The following is a 22,721-nucleotide window of genomic DNA, read 5'->3' as shown; positions in this document are numbered from 1 at the left end:
TCCCATTTGACCCTGTGATCCCACTTCTAGGAATATATCCCAAGAAACCAGAAACACCAATCAGAAAGGATATATGCACCCAGATGTTCATAGCAGCACAATTCACCATAGCTAAGATCTGGAAACAGCCTAAGTGCCCATCAGTAGATGAATGGATTAGAAAACTGTGGTACATCTACACGATGGAATACTATGCTGCTGTAAAAAAGAAGGAACTCTTACCATTTGCAACAGCATGGATGGAACTGGAGAGCATTATGCTAAGTGAAATAAGCCAGTCAATGAAGGAAAAACACCACATGATCTCACTCATTCATGGATTATAAAGACCATTACAAACTTTTGAACAATAATAGATACAGAGGCAGAGCTGCCTCAAACTGATTGTCAAACTGCAGTGGGAAGGCCAGAGAGGGTTGGGGGGCAGAAGGGAGGGGATTAAGAGATCAACCGAAGGACTTGTATGCATCCATATAAGCATAACTAATGGACATAAGACACTGGGGGGTAAGGGAGGGCAGGGGATTGTCAAGGGCAGGGGGTGGGGGAAGGACACATATGTAATACCATTTGTAATACTTATTATAATATTTTTTAAAAGAATAAAAAAATAAAGTCAAAATATGATTTAAAAAATTTAGTTTGGCTTGTATCTTTCTCTTAGAGTCAGTCCTCATTTGTGTTCAGTGCCTATAAATAAAATTAAATAACTCAACAGCAAATACAAATTTCTTTTTTTTCTTTTCTTTGCTATTGGCTATTTGTGATGTGAGAAGGGGACTAGGATGTATGTTGTGCTTTAGGGGCTGGAAAACAGGTTGGAAGTGCCATTCTGACACTAGTCCAAAGTCTGTCAAGTTACTCTTAAATAAAAAATTAAGGAATGACTTAAAGAGAGAAAGAAGAATACTCATCCTAAGAATTTTTCACTTTTTTAAAGGGAAAAAATAAGAATCAAAGTAGAAAGTAGATTTGGGTATGTTTATACATGTGTGTTAAAGTTCAAGTCCAAAAACGTCTGGCTGTAACATCTACAAGTGACTTCAAAGTAGAATGCATTTTAACCAGATGCTGCCATCTACTGGACAACATACAAGAACTCTGCGCTTGCCTGATTTAAAAAAAGCATTCATGGAGAGACACAGGGCAAGAGATTTCTGTTTTTCTGTTTGCATCATAAGCCTGAAGAAACAGTAATACAATAAAATTGTCTCTTCATTTTGGTGAACTGGTCAAGTGTGAGCTAATCAAAATGGATGGTAACATTTGGTTCACCTCACTGTCTTTTATTCCCATTTCTTGTATATGAACCCTACTTATGTATCTTATCTGCTTCACCAATACATAATAATCAATTTTATAAACCTTATAAATAATAAATACATATAATTTAAATGAAATGAAGGTAAACATAAATAAATCTCATTAATCTTATCTGCTTTGCCAATATGTAATAACTAAGAATTCAAAATCTAAAAATTGAAACTCAAACTCCAGCTTTCAGCTTATTAAATCCACCTAATTTCCATGTTAGAACATTAGTACTAATCTAACATGAGTGTAACTATCTATAGGGCCTATAGCAGTCATGTGACTCCAGAGATACAACAGTGAGCTCTACAGGTTTAAGGCAAATATACATGTCATGATCTTTAAAAATTAATGTATTTGATGTTCTGACTTAATTTTGAAGAGAGGGCAAAAGTTTTGCCCTCCCAGGCCAAAAGTTCACTTGGTAGTGAACTCTGACTGAAAAGGTTAAAGTCAAAAGGCCACCACTGATCCTTTCATTTATTGCCTCATCCATTAGCTCTACTTTATAAAATACTGGGTTTCCCCGAAAAAAGTATACACACTTTGAATAATTATTCATCCCAATGGGTTAAATCTAAAAAGAAAGAAACATCAATTGAGCTATCAGTTGTTAAAAGTGTGCATACATTTTGGGGGGGACATACGCTGAAATGCTATAGCATCCAGAACCTCATTCCTGACATTGTCCATGTTTTTTATTTGGAATAGGGGTGGAGAATCAGTTCTATGAAGGTGAATTACAGACATACATGAAAGAAAATATAAGAAGTTTAACTTTTCGAGACAGATTATCTTCATACAAGTCTTTAGACATTTAAGTTAGTAAAAACAGCACCTATATATATAAAAGCCTAATATGCTAAGTGTCTGACCAATCGACCAGTCGTTATGATGCGCAGTGACCACCAGGGGTCAGATGCTCCAACTGGTAGGTTAGCTTGCTGCTGGGATCCCTATTGGGATTGCGCAAGATGCCCTGATCAGCCCTGATTGCTGGCCAGGCCGAGGGACCCCTCCCATGCATGAATTCGTGCACCAGACCTCTAGTTTTTATCAGAAGTGCTTTGCAGTCTTTTTTCTTAAATAATGTAGTCATTGCTGAACAGCTCTCAGAGAGAGAAAAACATGTTATTCAAAAAAAACTTTTTGAAAAAGACAATATACTTGCTCTAATAAAATGCATTACAAAGCTATAATAATAAAAAGAGTGAAATACTAATATCAGTGCAGACAGAAATATTAAGACAGACTAAGAAGAATACATCGCTTCTGGGGTATTCTTGCCAAAAATGCATAACCTCCATCGAATCAAGAGAAAATATCAGACAAACTTAAGTTGGAAGATATTTTATAACATAACTGACCAATACTCTCCAAACATGTCAAGATCATAAAGACAAGGAAAGACTGAGGAACTGTCACCGACTGCAGAAGACTAGCGGGACAGGACACTAAATGCAATATGGGATCCTAGATTGGATACTAGAAAGTAAAGAGGACATTCATGGGAAAACTGATGAATTTTAAGGTCTGTAGTGTAAGTAATAGTATTATACCAATGTTACTTTCTTAGTTTTGATCATTATACTATGGTTATACAAGATGCTAACATTAGGGAAAGCTGGATGAGAAGTATACTGGAGCTCTATATATTATTTTGTAACTTTTATGTAATTTTAAAATTATTTCAAAATAAAAAGTGTGGGGTTTTCTTTTTTCAACAAAACAGAGGCATAAAACAATGACCATTTTATTATGCCCATGATTCTGTGGGTCAGTAATTTGAGGGACACCACAGGAACCATTTTCTCTGTTCCATCATGAATGGGGCCTCGGCTGGGTTGGCTGCATTCAACTGGGATCATAGGTCTACCCTTGGCTATTCTGTAAATGGAATTTGCTAGAGAGGAAATGTCCAAAATTGTTCCTTCATTCATATGTCTTGTGCCAGCACTAAGATAGCTGGAATAGTCAGTGTATTAGTTTCCTAGGGCTGCTGTAACAAATTACTATGGGCTGTGTGGCTGAAAACAACAGGAATTTATTCTCTCGTAGAACTGGAAGCTAGACATCTTAAATCAAAGTATTGGCAGGGCCATGCTCCCTCTGAAGTCTCTGGAAAAGAATCCTTCCTTGCCTCTTCCTAGCTTCTTGTAGCTCCAGAATCCTGGTGTTCCTTGGTTATTCCAATCTCTGCCTCTATCTTCACATGGCCTTCTTCCCTATGTCATTGTTTTTCTGTCTCTATTAGTCTTTTCTTTTTATAAGGGCACCAATTATTGGATTTAGGGCCCAATCTAGTTTAGTATAACCTCAGCTATACTAATAAAAGGGTAATATGCTAATTAGACCGGGAGACCGGACATCTTCCAACCGTCTGACTTCCTTCCAGACAGAGTCATGGTGGTGGGGGCCAAGGCCAAGGTGGTTAGGGGCCATGAGGCCAGCAGGGGGGGCAGTTGGGGGCCATGAGGCCGGCCGGGGAGGGCAGTTGGGGGCCATGAGACCGGCCGGGGAGGGCAGTTGGGGACCATGAGGCCGGCCGGGGAGGGCAGTTGGGGCCATGAGGCCGGCAGGAGGGGCAGGTGGGGCCATCAGGCCGGCCAGGGAGAGCAGTTGGGGACCATGAGGCTGGCCAGGAAGGGCAGTTGGGGGCCATCAGGTGGGCCAGGGAGGGCAGTTGGGGGCCATCTGGCCAGCCGGGGAGGGCAGTTGGGGGCCATCAGGCTGGCAGGGAGGGCAGTTGGGGGCCATCAGGCTGGCAGGGAGGGCAGTTGGGGACCATGAGGCTGACAGGGGAGGGCAGTTGGGGGCCATCAGTCCGGCCGGGGAGGACAGTTGAGGGCCATCAGGCTGGCAGGGGAGCGGTTAGGCGGTGATCAAGCCGGGAGGCAGGCAAGTGGTTAGGAACCAGTGGTCCCAGATTGCGAGAGGGATGTCCAACTGCCTCTGCAGGATGGGGCCTAAACCGGCAGTTGGACATCCCTTGAGGGGTCCCAGATTAGTAAGGGTGCATGCCAGGCTGAGGGACCACCCCCCTCCCCGCACGAATTTCATGCTCCGGGCCTCTAGTCTTAACTAATTACATATGCAGAGATCCTATTTCCAAACAAGGTCACATTCTGAGGTTCCATGTAGACATAAATTTTGGAGGGACTACTAAGCTCACTATAGGCAGAATTGGTCAGCATCATTCTCTGTCTGCATGAGATAGACCCAAGCAACTTCTGAGCTCTCAATGCTGGGGCAGGAAAGGAATAGACCTAAAGGAATTTCATCCACATCAAAGTTCATGCTAAAGAGTTGCAGGTTCCTGGGATTCTAAAGTGTTAGACACTCCTTTTGTTAAAAAAAAAAAAAATGGATTCCAGAATTCTCAGAGAAATCAGAGGTCCCTGCTTAGAGCCAGTCTAATGCTCAAGCAATACTAGATGACCACTTATGTGATACTAGAGGCCCAGTGCACGAAATTCATGCACTCGCGGGGGTGCCTTAGCCTGGCCTGTGCCCTCTCACAGTCCAGGAGCCCTTGGGGGATGTCTGATTGATGGCTTACGCCCGCTCCTCACAGGGAGCGGGCCTAAGCCAGAAGTTGGACATCCTTAGCGCTGCCACAGAAGCTGGAGAGGCTCCCGCTACTGCTGCTGCACTCGCCAGTTGTGAGCCCAGCTTCTGGCTGAGCGGCGCTCCCCCTGTGGGAGCGCACTGACCACCAGGGGGCAGTTCCTGCGTTGAGCATCTGCCTCCTGGTGGCCAGTGCACATCATAGCGACCCGTCATTCCATCATTCAGTCGATTTGCATATTAGTCTTTTATTATATAGGATAGGTTAAAGGATTTCAAAAGTTTCCTGCCAAAAAATACCAACAGCTTCCCAAATCCCTAAAATTTTCACCACTATATACCAGGTAAGTAAGTTAAATAGATTACATGACTCCATAATAGTTCTATATAAAAAGAAAAATAAGAAGGAGGAGAAGAAAAAGGAAGATGAAGAGGAGAGAAATCACAAATATACATACACACAAGGGAGGAAATAGAAACATGTGTGCAAAATTAATGGACTGGTCTCAAAAGAGCAGGTTTGTTAGAGAACAAGAAATAGGACAAATCAGTAATGGATTTTTATAAAAGGGGTTGCAGAGGCCTGAGTGAGATACTTTGTGGGAGGATCCTCGGCCATTAGGGAACTGTCTGCATAAACTGGGTGTCTAGAGGTATCTAAGACACACTGGAAGTAAAGGCAAACACATACTTTGTCTTTTTCCCAATTTTTCACTGCCTTGTCCCCCTACCCTTGAGCAGATATAAGTTCTTAAAAACTCTGAAACATACCTAACCTTAAGGTAGTTCCATATAATCTTACCTAATGTAATAATTTCCTCTAATGAAGAATTAAACTCATGAAGAAAAAGAAAAAAATAACTGAATTGGGAATTTTACCTTAATCCAAACATTCTATGACTGAGATAAAAATAAAGATGAATTAATTTTACTCACCAACAGTTTGTTCTGATGCAGCAGTCAAAGCTAGAAACTTTTTTGTATTTTGCATTTCTTCATTACTTGGCAAAGCTTCCCTATGTTTTGCAGACTAATGAAAGAGAAATTAAAGTTTAAATATGAGAAAAGAAAGCAACATCGGCCCTTGCTGATGCTCAGTGGTTAGAGCCTCAGCCCAAGGACTGAAGGGTTCTAAGCTTAATCTCACGTGCAGGAGGCAACCAATCACTGTGTCTCTCTCAAGTCAATGTTTCTCTCTCTCTTTCTTCCTCTCCCTTCCATGCTCTCTAAAAAAATCAATGAAAAAAGTATCCTTGGGTGAGGATTAACAAAAAAAAAGAAAGCAACATTGACATTTTGTTAAATTTCAACTTAGTTTCCAATCTTGTACATACAAACAATAAGATTTAGGTCATTTTTATTCCTTTAATTAGGAATTCTATTAATGTTTCCTGTCCCCACAAAATTCTGTCAAGTATTTCCAAATTGAGTCAGATATAAGGTCCAACATTATATTATAAATAGGGGCCCAGTGCATGGATTTATGCACTGGTGGGGTCCCTCAGCCTGGCCTGAGGGGGTTGGGCATAAACTGGTTCTCTGACATCCCTCAAGGGGTCCCGGATTGCAAGAAGGTGCAGGCCAGGCTGAGGGACCCCATCAGTCATGATCAGGGCCAAGGAGTGACTGCAGAGGGGCTCTAGGGCGTGCCCGGCCCTTCTCACCCAGTCCCGATTGGGGCCAATCAGGGCCAATGAGGAATGGCCAGGGAGGGATCTTGGAAGGTTGGCCAGCCGGGAGGGACTACGAGAAGGCTCCAGGGCATGTCCAGCCCATCTCACCCAGTCCGGATCCCAGACCCCAGCAGCAAGCTAACCTACCAGTTGGAGCGTCTGCTCCCTGGTGGTCAGTGCACGCCATAGCAACTGGTCAGACACTTAGCATATTAGGTTTTTATTACATAGGATTACCTTACTTAAATTTACTTAAGTTTCTGTTTAATATTTGTTTAACTAATGAGTAACCTAAAAGTACATTATCAAATTATAATTTCAGGACATTTCAAGATTACTACTGTATTTTATTATGTTTCCAGTTGTAATTCTTGTTTCCAAGCAAGTAAAAAATCTGCTTTGAAATTCAACAGGAATAAGTGATAGGTAAATTTTTTTCTGTTAAAATTTACACTAATTATTTCTCTAGTTTAAAGCACTGCATTTTGTAGGTTCCTTTCTTTCCATTCCAGTAGTCTTCCTGGGAACTTATAAAAATATATTCTTAGTTACCATGTTGTTTATTCATATTATTGTCAGGAAAATTTCCTCTGAAGTTACCTCATTTGATCAAGGAGAAATTTATCAAAAACAACCAGTTATTTCAATGTTCCTTACCCTAAAAGTTCTCTCCTTTGAGAGGGAAAATTAAGTGCAAGCCAACAGCTATATATCAAGTCAGTGCCAATATCTGGTCAATATCCACCCCTCAATACTATGGAGAATAAGAGGTCCGAGAAAGCCAAGGAAAGTTCATCGAGCACTAAAAATACTGAGACAGAAGCAAAGAGAGGTAGTCCCAGACCTCAAGCACTTTAAAACTTCCTGAGGAGATCTTGACCAGAATATGAAATGACTTCCTCACTTGTTGGTCACAAAAGTTTACTCAAATAATAATTAGAAACAGGATGCCTACTGGGCTATTGGTGGGGAATGAACACACCAGTGCCAATGCAGTGCCTAAAATCTGGAATGCTGAAAAGTTACCTTCCTCCACAAAATAAATCAATAAAAGCAGACCACATTAGTAACTACCACAGTTTGTGCTCTTCTTATTTATCACAGAGGAAATGGCTTCTTACATGTCAGCATGTGTTTATATAATTCTTACCTTAAGGTCTTCCCATAGCTTTATTCTCATTTCTAGACCTTGCTTCTTAACTTCTTTTTCTCTATATTGTTTCTTCATCAATATTTTATCAAGCCTGTTCATCTTCTGAATCGCATCTTGAAGTTGAGAATCGAATTCTTTTAATTTGGGTTCATCTATATTGTGTTGAAAGTAGGAATAAGCTTGAAGTTTAAAAAACCATAAAGCTTTGTTTTGTTTTTACTATTTCTTCTTCCATTCAACAAATATTTATGGCTGATCATAATAAGTAACATTGAGTCAAGTATCTTGATTTATAGGTGCTTTCACATGTAGTTTTTCACCTAATTATCTAAAAATCCTGTGAAATAGACATGTATCTCTATTTTACAGCTGTGATAACTGGATCCTTTTAAATAGCTAATATATTACAGCACTGAACCCAGAAGTGGGTCTTGTGTGATTTTAATTCCCAAATTCTTTCTCCTTTATTCTGCTATACCTTCTATATTCATATAATTAACAAATAAGGAATAATACAAAAACCCTATCTTAAAGCTGCTTCAGACTAATTGAGAGAGAAGGCATGTACGCTATAGATACAGTGAAATGGAACTTGTCATACTAGTGACACAAAATGGTTCCAACATATAGAAACTAATACAGAAAAGTACTCCATGTAACCAGACACCTTTTACCTATGCCCTTCCCACTTGTTCGATTTTCTTGAGGTACCTAAAAATGTTCTTGAGTTGTGGATAATTGGAAGTAACTTATTTGAAATTAGGGACTCTACAGAATTTTCATCATTCAAGTTTTAAGTTACTTCCTCTATGAAGTCTGATGAAAGATGATCATCTGGCAATGAGCATAACTGCTCAAACTCTGAAGGCTCAGCCACCCTAGTTTAGATCATTAGAAATGGCATATTATGCTAAGAAAGGCCAAATTTTGCAACTTTTGAAAATCCAAAGAGTTCAATTATGTTTTTCTATAATGTATATTACTTCCTCTTTAAGGAAATTAAAACATTTTCAGAGGGAATAAGCTTATCCAAAAAGAATACTGATCATATTAATAAGGAGGCTCTGCACATTTTTATGCGTATGTACTTCAAATGCAATAGCCTCTAGTCCTAATTCCCAGCCGCAAATCCTAGCATGCTCAGGCTCCATGTACAGAGGTGGTCTATAGAGCAGGCATTTTGAAGTAACTCATCATGCAGTACTGAAACAACATTAAATACAATGTAAACTGGGTTACAGCTCATCTCAACTACAATACCTGTTTCCTGATGACTATAATCCTGAATCACCTGGCCTTACTTTGAGAGCTAATATCATTCCAAATTTATACGAACTCAGCAGTTTTCAGAGTTTATGAATCTCACCTTCTCTTGCAGGGGTGGGGAACCTTTTTTCTGCCAAGCGTCATTTGGATATTTATAACATCATTCGCCATACACAATTATCAACTTAAAAATTAGCCTGCTTATATTTGGTCAAACATTTAATTAACTCACCCCTAATGCCTTGGCAGGGCCAGATCAAATGATTTCATGGGCCTTCCATGGCCCGTGGGCAGATGTTCCCCACTCCTGCTTTACAGCCTTAAAAGTTACTCAGAATCCAAAGTAGCTTTTATTGATGTGAGTTATATCTATTGATAATTACAATATTAGAAATCAAAACTGAAAATATTGTAAACATTTATTCATTTTTAAATAAATATGTTATTACTAATTATATGTTAACATAAATGTAATACTTTTTTAAAAATAACTATATTTTTCAAAAAAATACTGAGAAGAATAGCATTGTTTTAATTTTTTAATATCTGGATTAATAGAAGATAGCTGAAATCAAGCTAATCTAGAGCAATCTGTCATTTTAGGTAAAGTACACAAAGAAAAGTTGGCCACACAAGACATATAGTAGGAAAGAAAAAGAGAAATTTAATAGCCTTTTCAGATAATGGTGAATATTCTTCTTTGACACTATATAAAAATTTAACAAGGGGTGGTCTCTAAAAGGTTAGTTGTAATGTAAAACCTGTAACCATATTAGTGAACTTTTTGTATTTGTTCCATTAAAATCCATGGATCTATCTTTCATGTTAAATGGGTCTTTTACTCTGCACTGGTCAGTTGGAAAACAGTGGTTCACTGAATTATGTAGACCTTCAAATGTTAACACATTTCAGTATACATCAAAAAAATCACATTTGTGAAGATGGCCACCAATTTTTTTTTTTTTTTTTTCAGAAAAGTCTAAGTATTAGGAAGTTGTCAAGCTCACATGGACATACATAAGTTTTCTAAAATTCCACCTTTCACTTAAAAGCTCAAATTTTATCATTGACAAAAAATACTGTCATATGTCTTCCTTGAGGTAGTGTATTATTAATGTATATCATTTCTTTTTTTAAAAAAAATGTATTTTTATTGATTTCAAAGAGGAAGGGAACAGAAGATAGAGACATCAATGATAAGAGAGAATCACTGATCAGCTCTCTCCTGCACACCCCCCACTGAGGATCGAACCGGCAATCTGGGCATGTGCCCTGACCAGGAATCCAACCCTGAACTCCTAGTTCATAGGCCAAGACTCAACCACTGAGTCACACCAGCCAGGTGATTTTTTAAAAAATGAATGCCAAATACCCAAGTCTGAAGGATAATAGATTTTCTGTCAGTCATTCTTTCAAGTAAAAATGGTGTTCCATTTAAAAAGTGGCCACGTCAGTTCTCAAACTATCACACAAGTACTTTTCCTCAGCACAACCTTCACATTTTGGTATACTAGTACAGCAGAGTTGTTTTATATGTACCTCCCATTCTACCACAAAAGATATTAAAAGATGTGTATTCAAAGGTCAAAATTTAATAAAATTATTAATTTTTATTGCTTCAAAGACATTCTTGAGTGACACTGGCTATTTCTTTTTTCTGCCAGTGCCTGGTCATGAAGAATATAATGACTAATAGTGCAATTTGATGCCATTGCCTTGGTTCAAATTTATGCCATTGCCTTGCTAAAGCACCAGCAATTTTACCTACACTGCTTTTGTACCATCAGTGCAAATGTCCATTCAGTGGGCAAGAAGGCAAATTGATTATTTCAGTATTATGATAAACTATATTACTAATATATTATGTCAATATTGTGATGAAAGCAGTTTTTACTTTGCAGAGCTCTTGAAAGGGGCCTAGAGACACCCAGAACTCTCAAGACCACATTTTGAGAACCGCTGTTCTAATTCATTCTGACCAGTATTAATTTAATAACCATGAAAAAAGGAGTCTTTTAAAATCCAAGAATTAGTAAGATCAAGTGGGATTATCCCTAAAAAGTATTTATAAATTACATGATACATTTTATTGTACAATTTTAGTCATCAAAAAGATCAATAATTCCTGTAATAAAATGCAGAAATAAAACAATTTTATTAAATGACATATCTTATTATTTTTCTAAGTGTACTTAAGGACTCCTAATATTCTTCTAAATAATCACTTATGATTGATTGTTCACACGAAAAATAACTCATTATTTATTTCTACTTAGCTGATAAAAAACATATCTAATTCTAATATTTTAACATCTATAATTATCATTAGCCAATCACCTACCTGAACATTTAGAAATTATCTGATGTTGAACCAAGTTCAAATCTTCATCTGACCCTTCTTTAGCCAGTTTTATATTATTCTCAGAGTAATATTCTCCTTTATCGTCCTTATTGTTTCTACTTCCCTCTGTATTACTGCTTTCTGAGTGGCTCTCTTGATCAGAGTTCAACTTGATTGCAGTATCAATCTAAAAATTATTTCCAAGGAAACATTTTTCAAAAATAATGTATTGTTTTAAACTTTGAGTTTCTAAACTATTTTAGATAATGGAAGTATATGTGGGGGGACACATACACTAGTATTAAGGCATTCTAGGAATATAACACTTCTTAATTAAATGTAATTTAACTACACAATTTAATAACAATCTGCACCAAAGAAATATGCACCATTCTCTAGCAATTTCTAGCAATAACGGAGAAAAGTCAGGAATTAGTCCTGAAGAGAACTGCTCTCTGCCAGGTTCTGGGAATGAGGCATGCTGGTCCCTGCTCCCTGAACTTATACTCAGTGGACTAGTTAAAGGTCTAGAGCTGTGCTGTCCAATCCTATATAATAAAGAGCTAATATGCAAATGGTCATCATGCCTAACAGCTCAGACACTCAACACTGGGGAGAGAGGAATGGGGATCAGCCAGGTACAAATGAGCTCAGGAGAGAGGAATGGTGACCAGCCAGGCTGCGGCCCACGAGAGGGACAAGCCACACACCCCACGGTCCCAGGTGCCAGCGGCTGGGGTTGCGGCCCAGGAGAGGGACAAGCTGCACGCCCAACAGTCCCGGGCACCAGTGCCTGCGGCTGCAGCCTGGGAGAGGGACAAGCCACCTGCCTCGCGGTCCCAGGCGCCTACGGCTGCAGCCCAGGCAAGGCCATCCGCCCACGGTTCCCTGTGGCTGCGGCCAGCCCAGGCAAAGCCGGCCTGGGTCCTGGGTGCCTGCGGCCGGCCAGAGGGAGGGAAACCTGGGTCCCTGGTGCCTGTGACCGGCTGGAAGAGGGAATCCTGGGTCCCAGGTGCGTGGTGAGGCAGAAGCGGTTAGGGGCGATCAGGCCAGCAGAGGAGCAGTTAGGCGCTATCAGGCAGGCAGGCAGAGGTGGTTAGGGGCAATCGGGCAGGCAGACAGAGGGGTTAGGGGTGATCAGGCAGGCAGGCGAGCGGTTAGGAGCCAGCAGTCCTGGATTGCAAGAGGCAGTCAGACATCCCCCGAGGGGTCCCAGTTTGGAGAGGGTGCAGGCCGGACTAAGGGACCCCCTGCCCATGCACGAATTTCATGCACCAGGCCTCTAGTATAATATAATAGCCACATGTGGCTATTGAACAGCTGAAAAGTAAACAGGCTGAATTGAAATGTACTTTTAATGAAATTCAAGTCAGAACCATGTGCTTTGGTGATTATTTTTATGCTATTCACAGTTTTTCTATTTCATTATGGTTTCTCTTTCCATTTTAGCGACATTCACTTTGAAAACACCACTTTGGTGCAGCTGTGTTTTCCTGAGAGAACAAAAAAAGACATCCATGGCTGAGTCAGGAGAAAACAGGGGTCACAGGGCACGTGGCAGGGAGAGTCATAGTGGAAATGAACACAGCCCAAGGGAGGGTCACAACCTCAGGGAAAGAGAGCCAGCCACTTTTTTTAAAAAAAATCTTCACCTGAAGGCATGCTTAGGCATATAAAGGACAGACATGCTTAGAGAGAGGAAGGACATGCTTACAGAGAGGAAGGAGAGAGAGAGACATCGATGTAAGAAACATAGATCAGCATGCTCCCTGACCGGGATCAAACCCACAACCCAGGCATGTACCCTGACTGGGAACCTAACTAGCAACCCTTAGGTGCACCAGAGGACACTCAACCAACTGAGCCACTTCGGGGGCTGGGCAAGAGCACCAGCCACTTCTGAGAGGAGTACCTTTTCCCTCCCAATGGAAGGACTGTCTGCTCCAGTCCTTCAGGGCTCAGTCCTTGGAGGGTTTTATGCTCTCTCTACACCCATGTGATCAATCTCCCCTACTGTAATCTGTGCTCCTTGAGAATCTCCAAGGCAGAAGGTTGGTGGTGTTGAAAATTAAACTGCCAGGGATACAGGAGCATCTCTGTTCACCTGATCTGGTACATAAATCCCAGCAGAACTGAGCTGAGTCAGTGGTATAATGATTATAGCCACCATTTATTGGTGAATTACTATTAGCCATGTCCTGTGCTAAGTACTGTACACACACTGCTTCCTTCACTCCACACAATGACCCTATGGTGAAGGCACTGCTACCTGATTTAACAGAAAAGAAAACGGATCTGGTATAGAATGAAACTAGTGGAGACCCAATTTATAAACTACTTTATGTAATCTCAGAGGTGTTAAAGAGGGTTCCCTTTCAAAAACATACTTCTGTCAAAGGCCAGGTAAAACCTGAAATTCCCTAATATCCAGTAAATCCTTAAGGATTTTCTGTGAAAATGCTGAAATTGCTGGGAAAGGTCCCATGGGCCTTGTCAGTCATTTATATCATGGTATTAATGAATTTAGCTGACCTTACCCTGAGAATGGGTTTTTATAGAGAGGAATATAGAATATACAAAAGATAACTGGATAATCTACACGAATAAAAGAGAAACATGGTAATTAGTGTACGACCGCTACCCTTTTCATCAGTGAATATATGCAAATTAACTGTCAGCCAAGATGGCGGCCAGCAGCCAAGCAGCTGGAAGCAAACATGAGGCTTGCTTGCTGCAGTGAAGGAGGACTCCAACGTTCCCCGCCTCACTTGCCAGCCTCTCAGCTGCAACTCTAAGAAACTATGTAACAAATATAGAAGCTAAACAAAACCCCGGGATCTCAGAGCTGGAGTTATACATTGTTTCGATTATAGAATGCAAACAAACCAGTGGAAGCCTCAGAGCTAGAGCCAGAGCTAAAGCTGGCCCAGAATAAAATAAAAAAAGAGAGAAAAAAAAGGAGCAGTTGGGAGCTTCAGTCAACAACCACCAGCCTGAAAGCAGCCCTCAGCCACTCACCCAGACTGGCCAGGCACCCCAGTGGGGACCCCCACCCTGAAGGGTGTGTGACCAGCTGCAAACCGCCATCATCCCCTCACCCAGGCTGGCCAGGCACCCCAGTGGGGACCCCCACCCTGATCCAGGACACCCTTCAGGGCAAACCAGCTGGCCCCCAGGCCTCTATCCTATATAGTAAAATGGTAATATGCCTCCCAGCACTGGGATCAGTGGAGCCGTGAAGCCTCCTGGCACCGGATCAGCATGACAGGGGGCAGCACCCAAACCCCCTGATCGCCCTGTGGCTCTGTGTGTGACAGGGTGCGGCGTCCCAACCCCCTGATCGGCCCTGCTCTGTGTGTGACAGGGTGCGGCGCCCCAAACCCCCCGCCCCTACAGGCCCTGCTCTGTGTGTGACAGGGTAGAGCCATTACCTCCCCATTGGCCCTGCCCTGAGTGTGACAGTGGCAGCGCCCCAACCCCATGATTAGCCCTGCTCTGAGGGTGATAGAGGGCAGCGCCCCAACCCCCTGATCCACCCTGCTCTGTATGTGACAGGGGGTGGTGCCCTAACTTCCCTATCGGCCCTACTCTGTGAGTGACAGGGGGGAGCTCCCCAACCCCCTGATGGGCCCTGCTCTGTGCATGACAGGGGGGAGCTCCCCAACCCCCTGATGGGCCCTGCTCTGTGCATGACAGGGGGGAGCTCCCCAACCCCCTGATGGGCCCTGCTCTGTGCATGACAGGGGGCAGCGCCCAACCCCCTGATTGGCCCTGCTCTGTGCGTGACAGGGTATGGAGCCCCAACACCCCTGATGGGCCCTGCTCTGTGCGTGACAGGGGGTGGCGCCGCAACCTCCCCATCGACCCTGCCTTGAGTGTGACAGGGGGCGGTGCCCCAACCCCCCAATCGGCCCTACCCTGAGCGTGACTGAGGGTGGCATCACAACCTCCCAATCCGCCTTGCTCTGTGCATGACAGGGGGCGGCGCCCCAACTCCCAATCGGCCCTGCTCTGAGCCCAACCAGGGGCTGCACCTAGGGATTGGGCCTGCCCTCTGCCACCCAGGAGCAGGCCTAAGCCAGCAGATCGTTATCTCCCGAAGGGTCCCAGACTGGGGAGGGCACAGGCCGGGCTGAGGGACACACCCCCCCTTCCACCCTGAGTGCACAAATTTTTGTGCACCGGGCCTCTAGTAGCAATATACTGAGATAACACACTTTGGTACATATAAAGACCTTTCACATGTATCATCACATATGATCCTCTTAGAATGAGCAGGAAATAATAAGGCAAAAAGATGAAACTGGAGAACAAAAGGCTAACTTTGTTCACTTCACAATTTTACCCATAGCTCCCCACCCATCTTCCCCAGCCCACTCATTGCCCAATAGTCTCTCTGTCCCTGACCCTCCTGCTCTTCTACCCTATGGCCTATGTGCATGATTTTCCTTTCGTCTTCATTCTCAAAGCCACATTCCAGCTCCAATTTTCATTTCTCCATGTCCCTCACCTCATACCTGCATGTTAGTCCCAGGAAAAGTAAATACCCTATAAAAAACTTTCCTAACAATTAGATTCCCTACCTGAAAGATATGGGATTTTTACAAAAAATATTCATAAGCAAAAATAAACCAAAAATTTTAGAATGAGCAATCTATTATTACTAAAGAAATTTCATTAAAAATATAGCATTTTAAATTCATTTTCTGCCATATAAAAAATTTTGGGAACATATCAATAAATGCCAAATTTGAACAATAAAACTAATAAAAACTCCAGGATTTATTATTCAGACAAAATATAAGGTTTCATAGACATTGAATCATTTGCAATCAGCAGTCAACATGTAATATACCTGTGGCTTCCTTCCCCAATGTAAGATGGACCTTACTTATTTTCCAGGAACTTGATTAACACAAATCACAATTTTTTAGGAAGCTTTCCTTTTGATAATAAATATTCTAGAGTTAACTGTAGCTTATTGGGTTCAAATAAAATCTTACTTGAAGTGACCACTGATATTTTTCTTTTAAATAAGTCTTGAGCAAAGTAATATTAATCTATGTATTAAAACCTGTGTGTCAATATTTGTGAAGTTGCTGCTTTACAAAAAAAAAAAATCACCCAGGAATATATAAGCAGAAATACTAATTCTATGCTACTCTAAATTTTATCAGGTTTTTGTATATTACGCTATCTATAGAGAGAGAGAAAATCTTCATTCTAAATTTATTGAACACATATTTTATGAATACTTACTATGTGCCACACTAAATGCAGAATGCTATGAACAACACAGAAAGGACTGACCAATTGAGTTAAAGAATTGAGACCTGCCCCCAAATGGGTGACTCAGTTGGCTGGAGCATCTCGTACACCAAAAAGGTTGCGGGTTTGATTCCTGGTGGGAATGCATATGGAAGGCAGCCAATCGATGTTTCTCTCTCACACTGATGCTCCTCTCTCTCTTTCTTTCTCTTTCTCTTTCTCTCTCTCTCTCTCTCTCTCTCTCTCTCTCTTTCTCTTTCTCTTTCTCTTTCTCTTTCTCTTTCTCTTTCTCTTTCTCTTTCTCTTTCTCTTTCTCTTTCTCTTTCTCTTTCTCTTTCTCTTTCTCTTTCTCTCTCTCTCTCTCTCTCTCTCTCTCTCTCTCTCTCTCCCCCCTTTCTTCTCTTTCTTCCTCTCTCTCTCCAAAATCAATAGAAACATGTCCTTGGTGAGAACTGAAAAAGGAATTAAAACAGTAACTATGAAGTATTGAATACTTACTAGGTGCTAGTCACTGTTCTAAGAACTTTAAATATTATCCTTAAAACATCCCTATGAGGTTTGAACAGATGAGAAAACCGGCACAGAGAGTCAAAGTAATTTTCCCAAAATCACATAAAATGTGGTCAGCAGAACCCAATTTTAACCCATAACTACAGCTTTAAAAAAAAAAAAAAAAAAAGAGGAGGAGGAGGAAGAGGAAAGAGAGATAAAGAAGGCAACAGTATCCTATATAATAAGAGCCTAATATGCTAAGTGTCAGGTCATCTGGTCGGCTGTTCAACCAATCAAAGCGTAATATGCTAATGATATGTTAAGGCCACTCAACCACTCGCTATAATGTGCACTGACCACCAGGGGGCAGATGCTCTGACTGGTAGGTTAGCTTGCTGCTGGGGTCCAGCCAATCTGGACTGAGCAAGATGGACCAAACATGCCCTGGAGCCCTCCTATGGTCCCTCCCTGGCTGGCCAAACTCCCATGTCCCTCCCTGGCCCCAATCGTGCACCAGTGGGGTCCCTCAGCCTGGACGGCGCCCTCTTGCAATCTGGGACCCCTCGGGAGATGTCGGAGAGCCAGTTTCAGCCCAATCCCACAGGCCAGGCCAAGGGACCCCACTGGTGCACGAATTCATGTACTAGGCCTCTAGTTTCATATAAAATGACCTAAAGTAAAGTCCAAGAAATCTGTGTGCTCCCAGCACAACCAAAAGAACTACCTTAAAATGGGATGTTAGCAAGAATTTTTATTTATCAGAGTTTAAATCATTTCTAAACAGCAAAGTACCTTTAAGGACACTGGCTCTGGTGAGAGCACCTCCAAAGAAGTATTTGAACACCTGCTCTCAGGACGTGTTCTTGAATTGGAGGCTGGTTTTGAAATCCCATCTAAGTTCCCCTTTATAATATCCATTGATATCCTGAAACAAAAATTTTAAAGCAAGTTATGATGTGTATTTGTTTCATTAGTGTTAATATGCAATTCATGGCCATGTTATAAGAATTATCTTGCTACCAAAGTCACACTTCCCTAATTTCATGAAAGACGTCTGTGTCTGTGGATCATTAGATTTTATTTCACTGTAGGTGGAAAAACGCTGCCTCAGATGTTAGATTCTGAAAGTGGCTAAAAAAGAATGCAGAGGTGAATGCCATCTTGATGGCTTCCTGTACTCTGAGAGATAATTACTGTGTCCTTGAACTGAGAATACACCCATGAAGCACCACACCTCTCAGCCAAGAGTCATGCTTTGTCGTAATGATTGGCCAAGGCCTCTACTTTCTTCTGGTTTTGCCTGCCTTATCCCAGTCTTCCGCCTTATCTTCCCGCTCAGCGCTGATTTCTCCTCTCCTCCTTGGTGCTATATTTTCATGGAGTACCTACCTCCAGGTCACTGCTCTTTTTCTACCAACCCTCCCCTTCTAAAACCCATGACTCTACTTCTGCCCTCTGAGTCAACAGAGAACAAAACCTACTTCCTCAAGTAGGGGGACAAACTTTCATTATCTGGCTATACATCACCAGTCTCTTGAACTATTTTTCTTGTGTCACCACCGACAGGCCTCTCACCACTCTGGCTGCTCTCTTCCCAGGGCTGCTTTCTGAAGCAGGAACTATGAGGCAGGGTGGTTTAAACGAGTGGCAGGACTTGGGTACAGCTTGCACATTGACCCTTCCAAACTGGGCCGTTATTCAGGAACGGCCCAGATTTGGTCAGGAATGTGAGGATATCATACATGCTGAATAAAATGAAAGGAATAAGGAGAGTTCCAGTTTTGCCTACTCTATACTTAGTTTTATATGTGAATTGAAATCTTCCAACAAATCCTTTCCTAAATTCCTATCAATTATGAATTAAACCACTTGTCTCATAACAGAATGAAGAAAAGCAACTGCATCTGGCTCAGCAAGTGTTAACAAAGTCCTTTCCTTGTCCTAAAAAATGACTCGTCATTCTCTGTTGTTTAGACAGCACAGGCAGAGTCCAGGGAAGTTCTGGACACAGGCAGAAGCACAAACATAAACCACCTGATGCTTCTCCAAGGCACACAGAGGGATAACATGATTTAGCCCCCAACCGTTCCGTGTGCCAAAGCTGGTGCTTAAGGAACCAGTAGGTCAAGTCTTTCCATCTCAGCAAATGAAAAGTGTATTGGTCTCAATGTTATTCAACTCTGCAAAGGGGTTTTGGCTCGCTCAGGAAGGCACTGACATTATTATTGTGGGATGACGAATTACCCTGGCCAGTCATGTCACAATCAAAAAGCATAAGGCACTGAAAGGTCAAATGTCTTGTAAATGCCCTAAGCAGCTTGTCAGGGAGACTTATGGCAGCTTATAGAAGGAGCAGTGAGATGGAAGCATGTGCAGAGCTAGTATAATACATGTCAGTGAAGGGTGAGGCCCAGGGAGCCGTCAGTGACATGGATCAGCTATAAGCCTCCAGAAATCTTTCAATTTGCTTTAGAAATAGGTCTGTTCTATTATTTTTGCTCCTGAAAATAATAAATTATATAAAGTACACTCCCTAGGGTGAGTGGGAATGTAACTGGCAATCTTTGAATTTGGCCATATAGAAAAAAAGTATGGACAAAGGGCATTGAATTAGGATCTCACAGATGTACTTGAGTGTTTGAAAATAAACCTCAATAGCCACATAGAAATTCCACAAGAAAAATAAAGCACTGTACAAAAAAGAAAGAAATTAAATGACAAAATTGGGGAGTAACTGGAACTTTCATATATTGGTGGTGGGAATTCAAAACAGGACAACCGTGTTATAGAACTGCTTGGCATTTTCTTATAAAGCTAAACATACGCTTACCATATGATTCCACAATCTCATTTCTAGGTGTTTACCCAAGAAATATATGTTTCACACACAAAAACTGTACATGAATGTTTATAGCAGCTTCATTAATTGCCCAAAACTGGAAACAATCCAAATGTTGCTCAACTGCCCTAGCCGGTTACTCAGTGGTTAGAGCGTTGGCCAGAGGACTGAAGGGTCTCAGGTTTGATTCCAGTCAAAGGCACTACCCCAGTTGCAGGGTTGCAGGCTCAGGCCCAGCCCAGGTTGGGGACATATGCGGATGTATCTCTCTCACAAAGATGCTTCTCTCTGTGTGTGTCTCCCCACTCCCTTCTTCTCTCTCTAAAAAAATCAATGGAAAAAATATCCTCCGATGAGGATTAACAAATGTCACTCAATGAGGGAACAGATAAGCAAACTGTGGTACATCCATCCAAATGCTTACTACCCAGCAATACAAGGGGACAAACAACTGATACAAAACATGGAGGAATTTCAGCTGCATTCTATTAAATTGAAAGAAGCCAGGTTCAAGAGACTCCATAATGTTTGCCCAATTATAGGACCTTCTGGAATACACAAAACTTTAGGGGAAATGGTTGCCAGGCCTGGAAGGGGGAGGGTTTAACTACAAAAGGTACCAGGGGGTTTGAGGGGAAATTGTTCTGTATCTAGATTGTTGTGGCAATTGTGTTTGTCAAACCTCATTGGACTGCACATTAAAAGGGTGATTTTTATCGTATATAAAGTATACCTCAATTTTAAGTTAATCTCTCTTACAAATTTTTGTCTTGTTATATTTATATATCCCGAAGATCAATGAGAATTGCTTAGTCAAAGAACATTTGTGTTTCAAATTCTGGTAGTCTGCCAAATTGTTCTCCAAAAACACTGTACCAAACCACACTACTGCCACCAAGTTATGGTGAGATGGAAGTCTGTTTCCCCGCATCGGACTGGGGTCAATGGTTAACGTCAAAGCTTTTTCATCTTTGTCAATCTGGTAAGTGCCCAAAGATATGTGGAGTTTGACTGACTTTGCTTGAATTACGAGAGAAGTTGAGCCTCTAGTTAAATGTTCGCTGGCCACCTTTTTTTATTTTTCCGTTGAAATGCCGATTTGCATTCTTGGTCATTTATGGTCTATTTTAAGTGGCTGATGATTGATTTTAATATAAATTCTAGGCTGTCGGTCAGACTCCCAGGCACGCCCTCCCGGCCTCCGCCCTCCCCCAGGCCCGGCCCCTCTCCCTGCAGCCCGAGGCCTCCGGGCCGGCGGCCAGACCGACGCCGCTGAGCTCCGCGTGGGCTGGTGGCGGGGCGACCGAGCCGGCTCCTCACCTGCCCGAGGAGACTCTGGGAACTAGTCGCTCAGAGGCACGCCACGGACGCTCGCAGCGTCACCCACTGTCCCCCCAAAACAAGGAGGTCCTTCCTGTCACCACAGTTCACTACTCTGAAGCTGAGAGGTGTGGCGGGTCCAAAGCCCTCCTGCTGCTGAGAACGCTGTTCCCCTGGCAACCGAGTCACGCCGCGCCCAGTCTCGCGATAACAGGAAAGGGCCGTACCACCCAGCATTGAGACGTGGGGGCGGGACAGCGAGGAGCTGGGCAGCTCCATTGGCTCGTTCGTGTTACCGGAGCACAGCGTGGGTGGGGGTAATGGTTTGTCCGTATTGAGGCTGCACTCGGATCGGGGATGTCTGGGTGCTTGTATGGCTCCGGCCCTGGCTCGCCATATGGTGCCGGCCCTGCAGGTCCGTCACCCTCCCTGAGCTCGTTGCCTCCTCTGTAAAATGGGGATAACTCCAAAAGATCATGTGTGTGAAGTTCCTGGTAAAGTTTGGGTGCCGTATAAATGAAACATTAGTAATTGCACAAATAGGGCTACAGCCCAGAAAGAGTAAAAGTGATATCTGTGGTTTCTGTCACTGTCAGTGCATGAAGATTCTTTCGTTTAGTCCAAACACTGATTTTCTTCATCCACGGTACCGTGAAATACCTGCCTTTTTTCCCAGTCTGAGCAGCACTTTACAGTTTGCAAGGGATTTTCACATACTTGGCCCCGTTGTTTTAGGTGGGTAGGATGTGGATTCTTCAAGTGGTTTTCAGCAGAGTAAATAGACAAAGGTTAAGTGAGTTCGTCAAAAATCACAACTACATTCTAGGGCAGTGCTGGCTGTAAAAAAAAAAAAGGTGGCCAGCCCATGTGCTGCTAACCCTGCATTTCTACCGCCAGCCCAGGCTGCTCCCCTGAACTCCATGCTGTTGTATCTGACTGTGACCTGGCAACTTAGACATCTCCACTTAGATGTCAGAAGCATCTCAAACTTCACATCAAAATCAGTCTTCAGCCCTAACCAGTTTGGCTCAGTGGATAGAGCGTCGGCCTGCGGACTGAAGGGTCCCAGGTTCGATTCCGGTCAAGGGCATGTACCTGGGTTGCGGGCACATCCCCAGTGGGGAGTGTGCAGGAGGCAGCTGATCGATGTTTCTCTCTCATCGATGTTTCTAACTCTCTATCTCTCTCCCTTCCTCTCTGTAAAAAATCAATAAAATATATTTTTTTTAAAAATCAGTCTTCACATCCCCTCCACCACCCCCGCCCCTCTTAATCCATCTCAGTAAATGGTAACTCCGTCCTGCCAGACTCAGACCAAGAACCTTGACGTCATCCTCAATTTCTTTTCCTCTCACATTCTACAATCAAGTTATCAACCTGTCATCTCTACACTCAATTATATCCAGAATCCAACCACTTCTCGCTGCCTTCCGTGCTCCAGTGAGGTACATCCTGCCACTGTCTCTCATGTAGATTTTTGCAATAAACTTT

The 22,721-nt window shown here is 42.4% G+C and overlaps 1 protein-coding gene across 1 annotated transcript in view; it reads right to left on the bottom strand.

Annotated features, from left to right (window-relative positions):
- The window catches only part of FSIP1 (fibrous sheath interacting protein 1), a 177,234-nt gene extending 155,881 nt beyond the window's left edge, over positions 1 to 21,353 (bottom strand). Inside the window, exons 1-5 of the mRNA XM_070405146.1 lie at positions 21,231 to 21,353; positions 17,864 to 17,996; positions 11,312 to 11,498; positions 7,702 to 7,856; positions 5,815 to 5,908 (exon numbers count right to left, since the gene is read on the bottom strand). Coding sequence (XP_070261247.1) covers positions 5,815 to 5,908; positions 7,702 to 7,856; positions 11,312 to 11,498; positions 17,864 to 17,989 — 562 coding nt within the window. The 5' untranslated portion in view covers positions 17,990 to 17,996; positions 21,231 to 21,353. The remainder of the gene's footprint in view (positions 1 to 5,814; positions 5,909 to 7,701; positions 7,857 to 11,311; positions 11,499 to 17,863; positions 17,997 to 21,230) is intronic.
- Positions 21,354 to 22,721: the final 1,368 nt, after the last annotated feature.

The sequence above is a fragment of the Myotis yumanensis genome, unplaced genomic scaffold (genome assembly GCF_028538775.1).
Source record: "Myotis yumanensis isolate MYYU_CA2020_CCGP unplaced genomic scaffold, mMyoYum1.0.hap1 SCAF_1, whole genome shotgun sequence".
Classification (NCBI taxonomy): domain Eukaryota; kingdom Metazoa; phylum Chordata; class Mammalia; order Chiroptera; family Vespertilionidae; genus Myotis; species Myotis yumanensis.
Note: the sequence above shows the minus strand (reverse complement) of the source record. Positions and strands in the feature narration are given on the sequence as shown.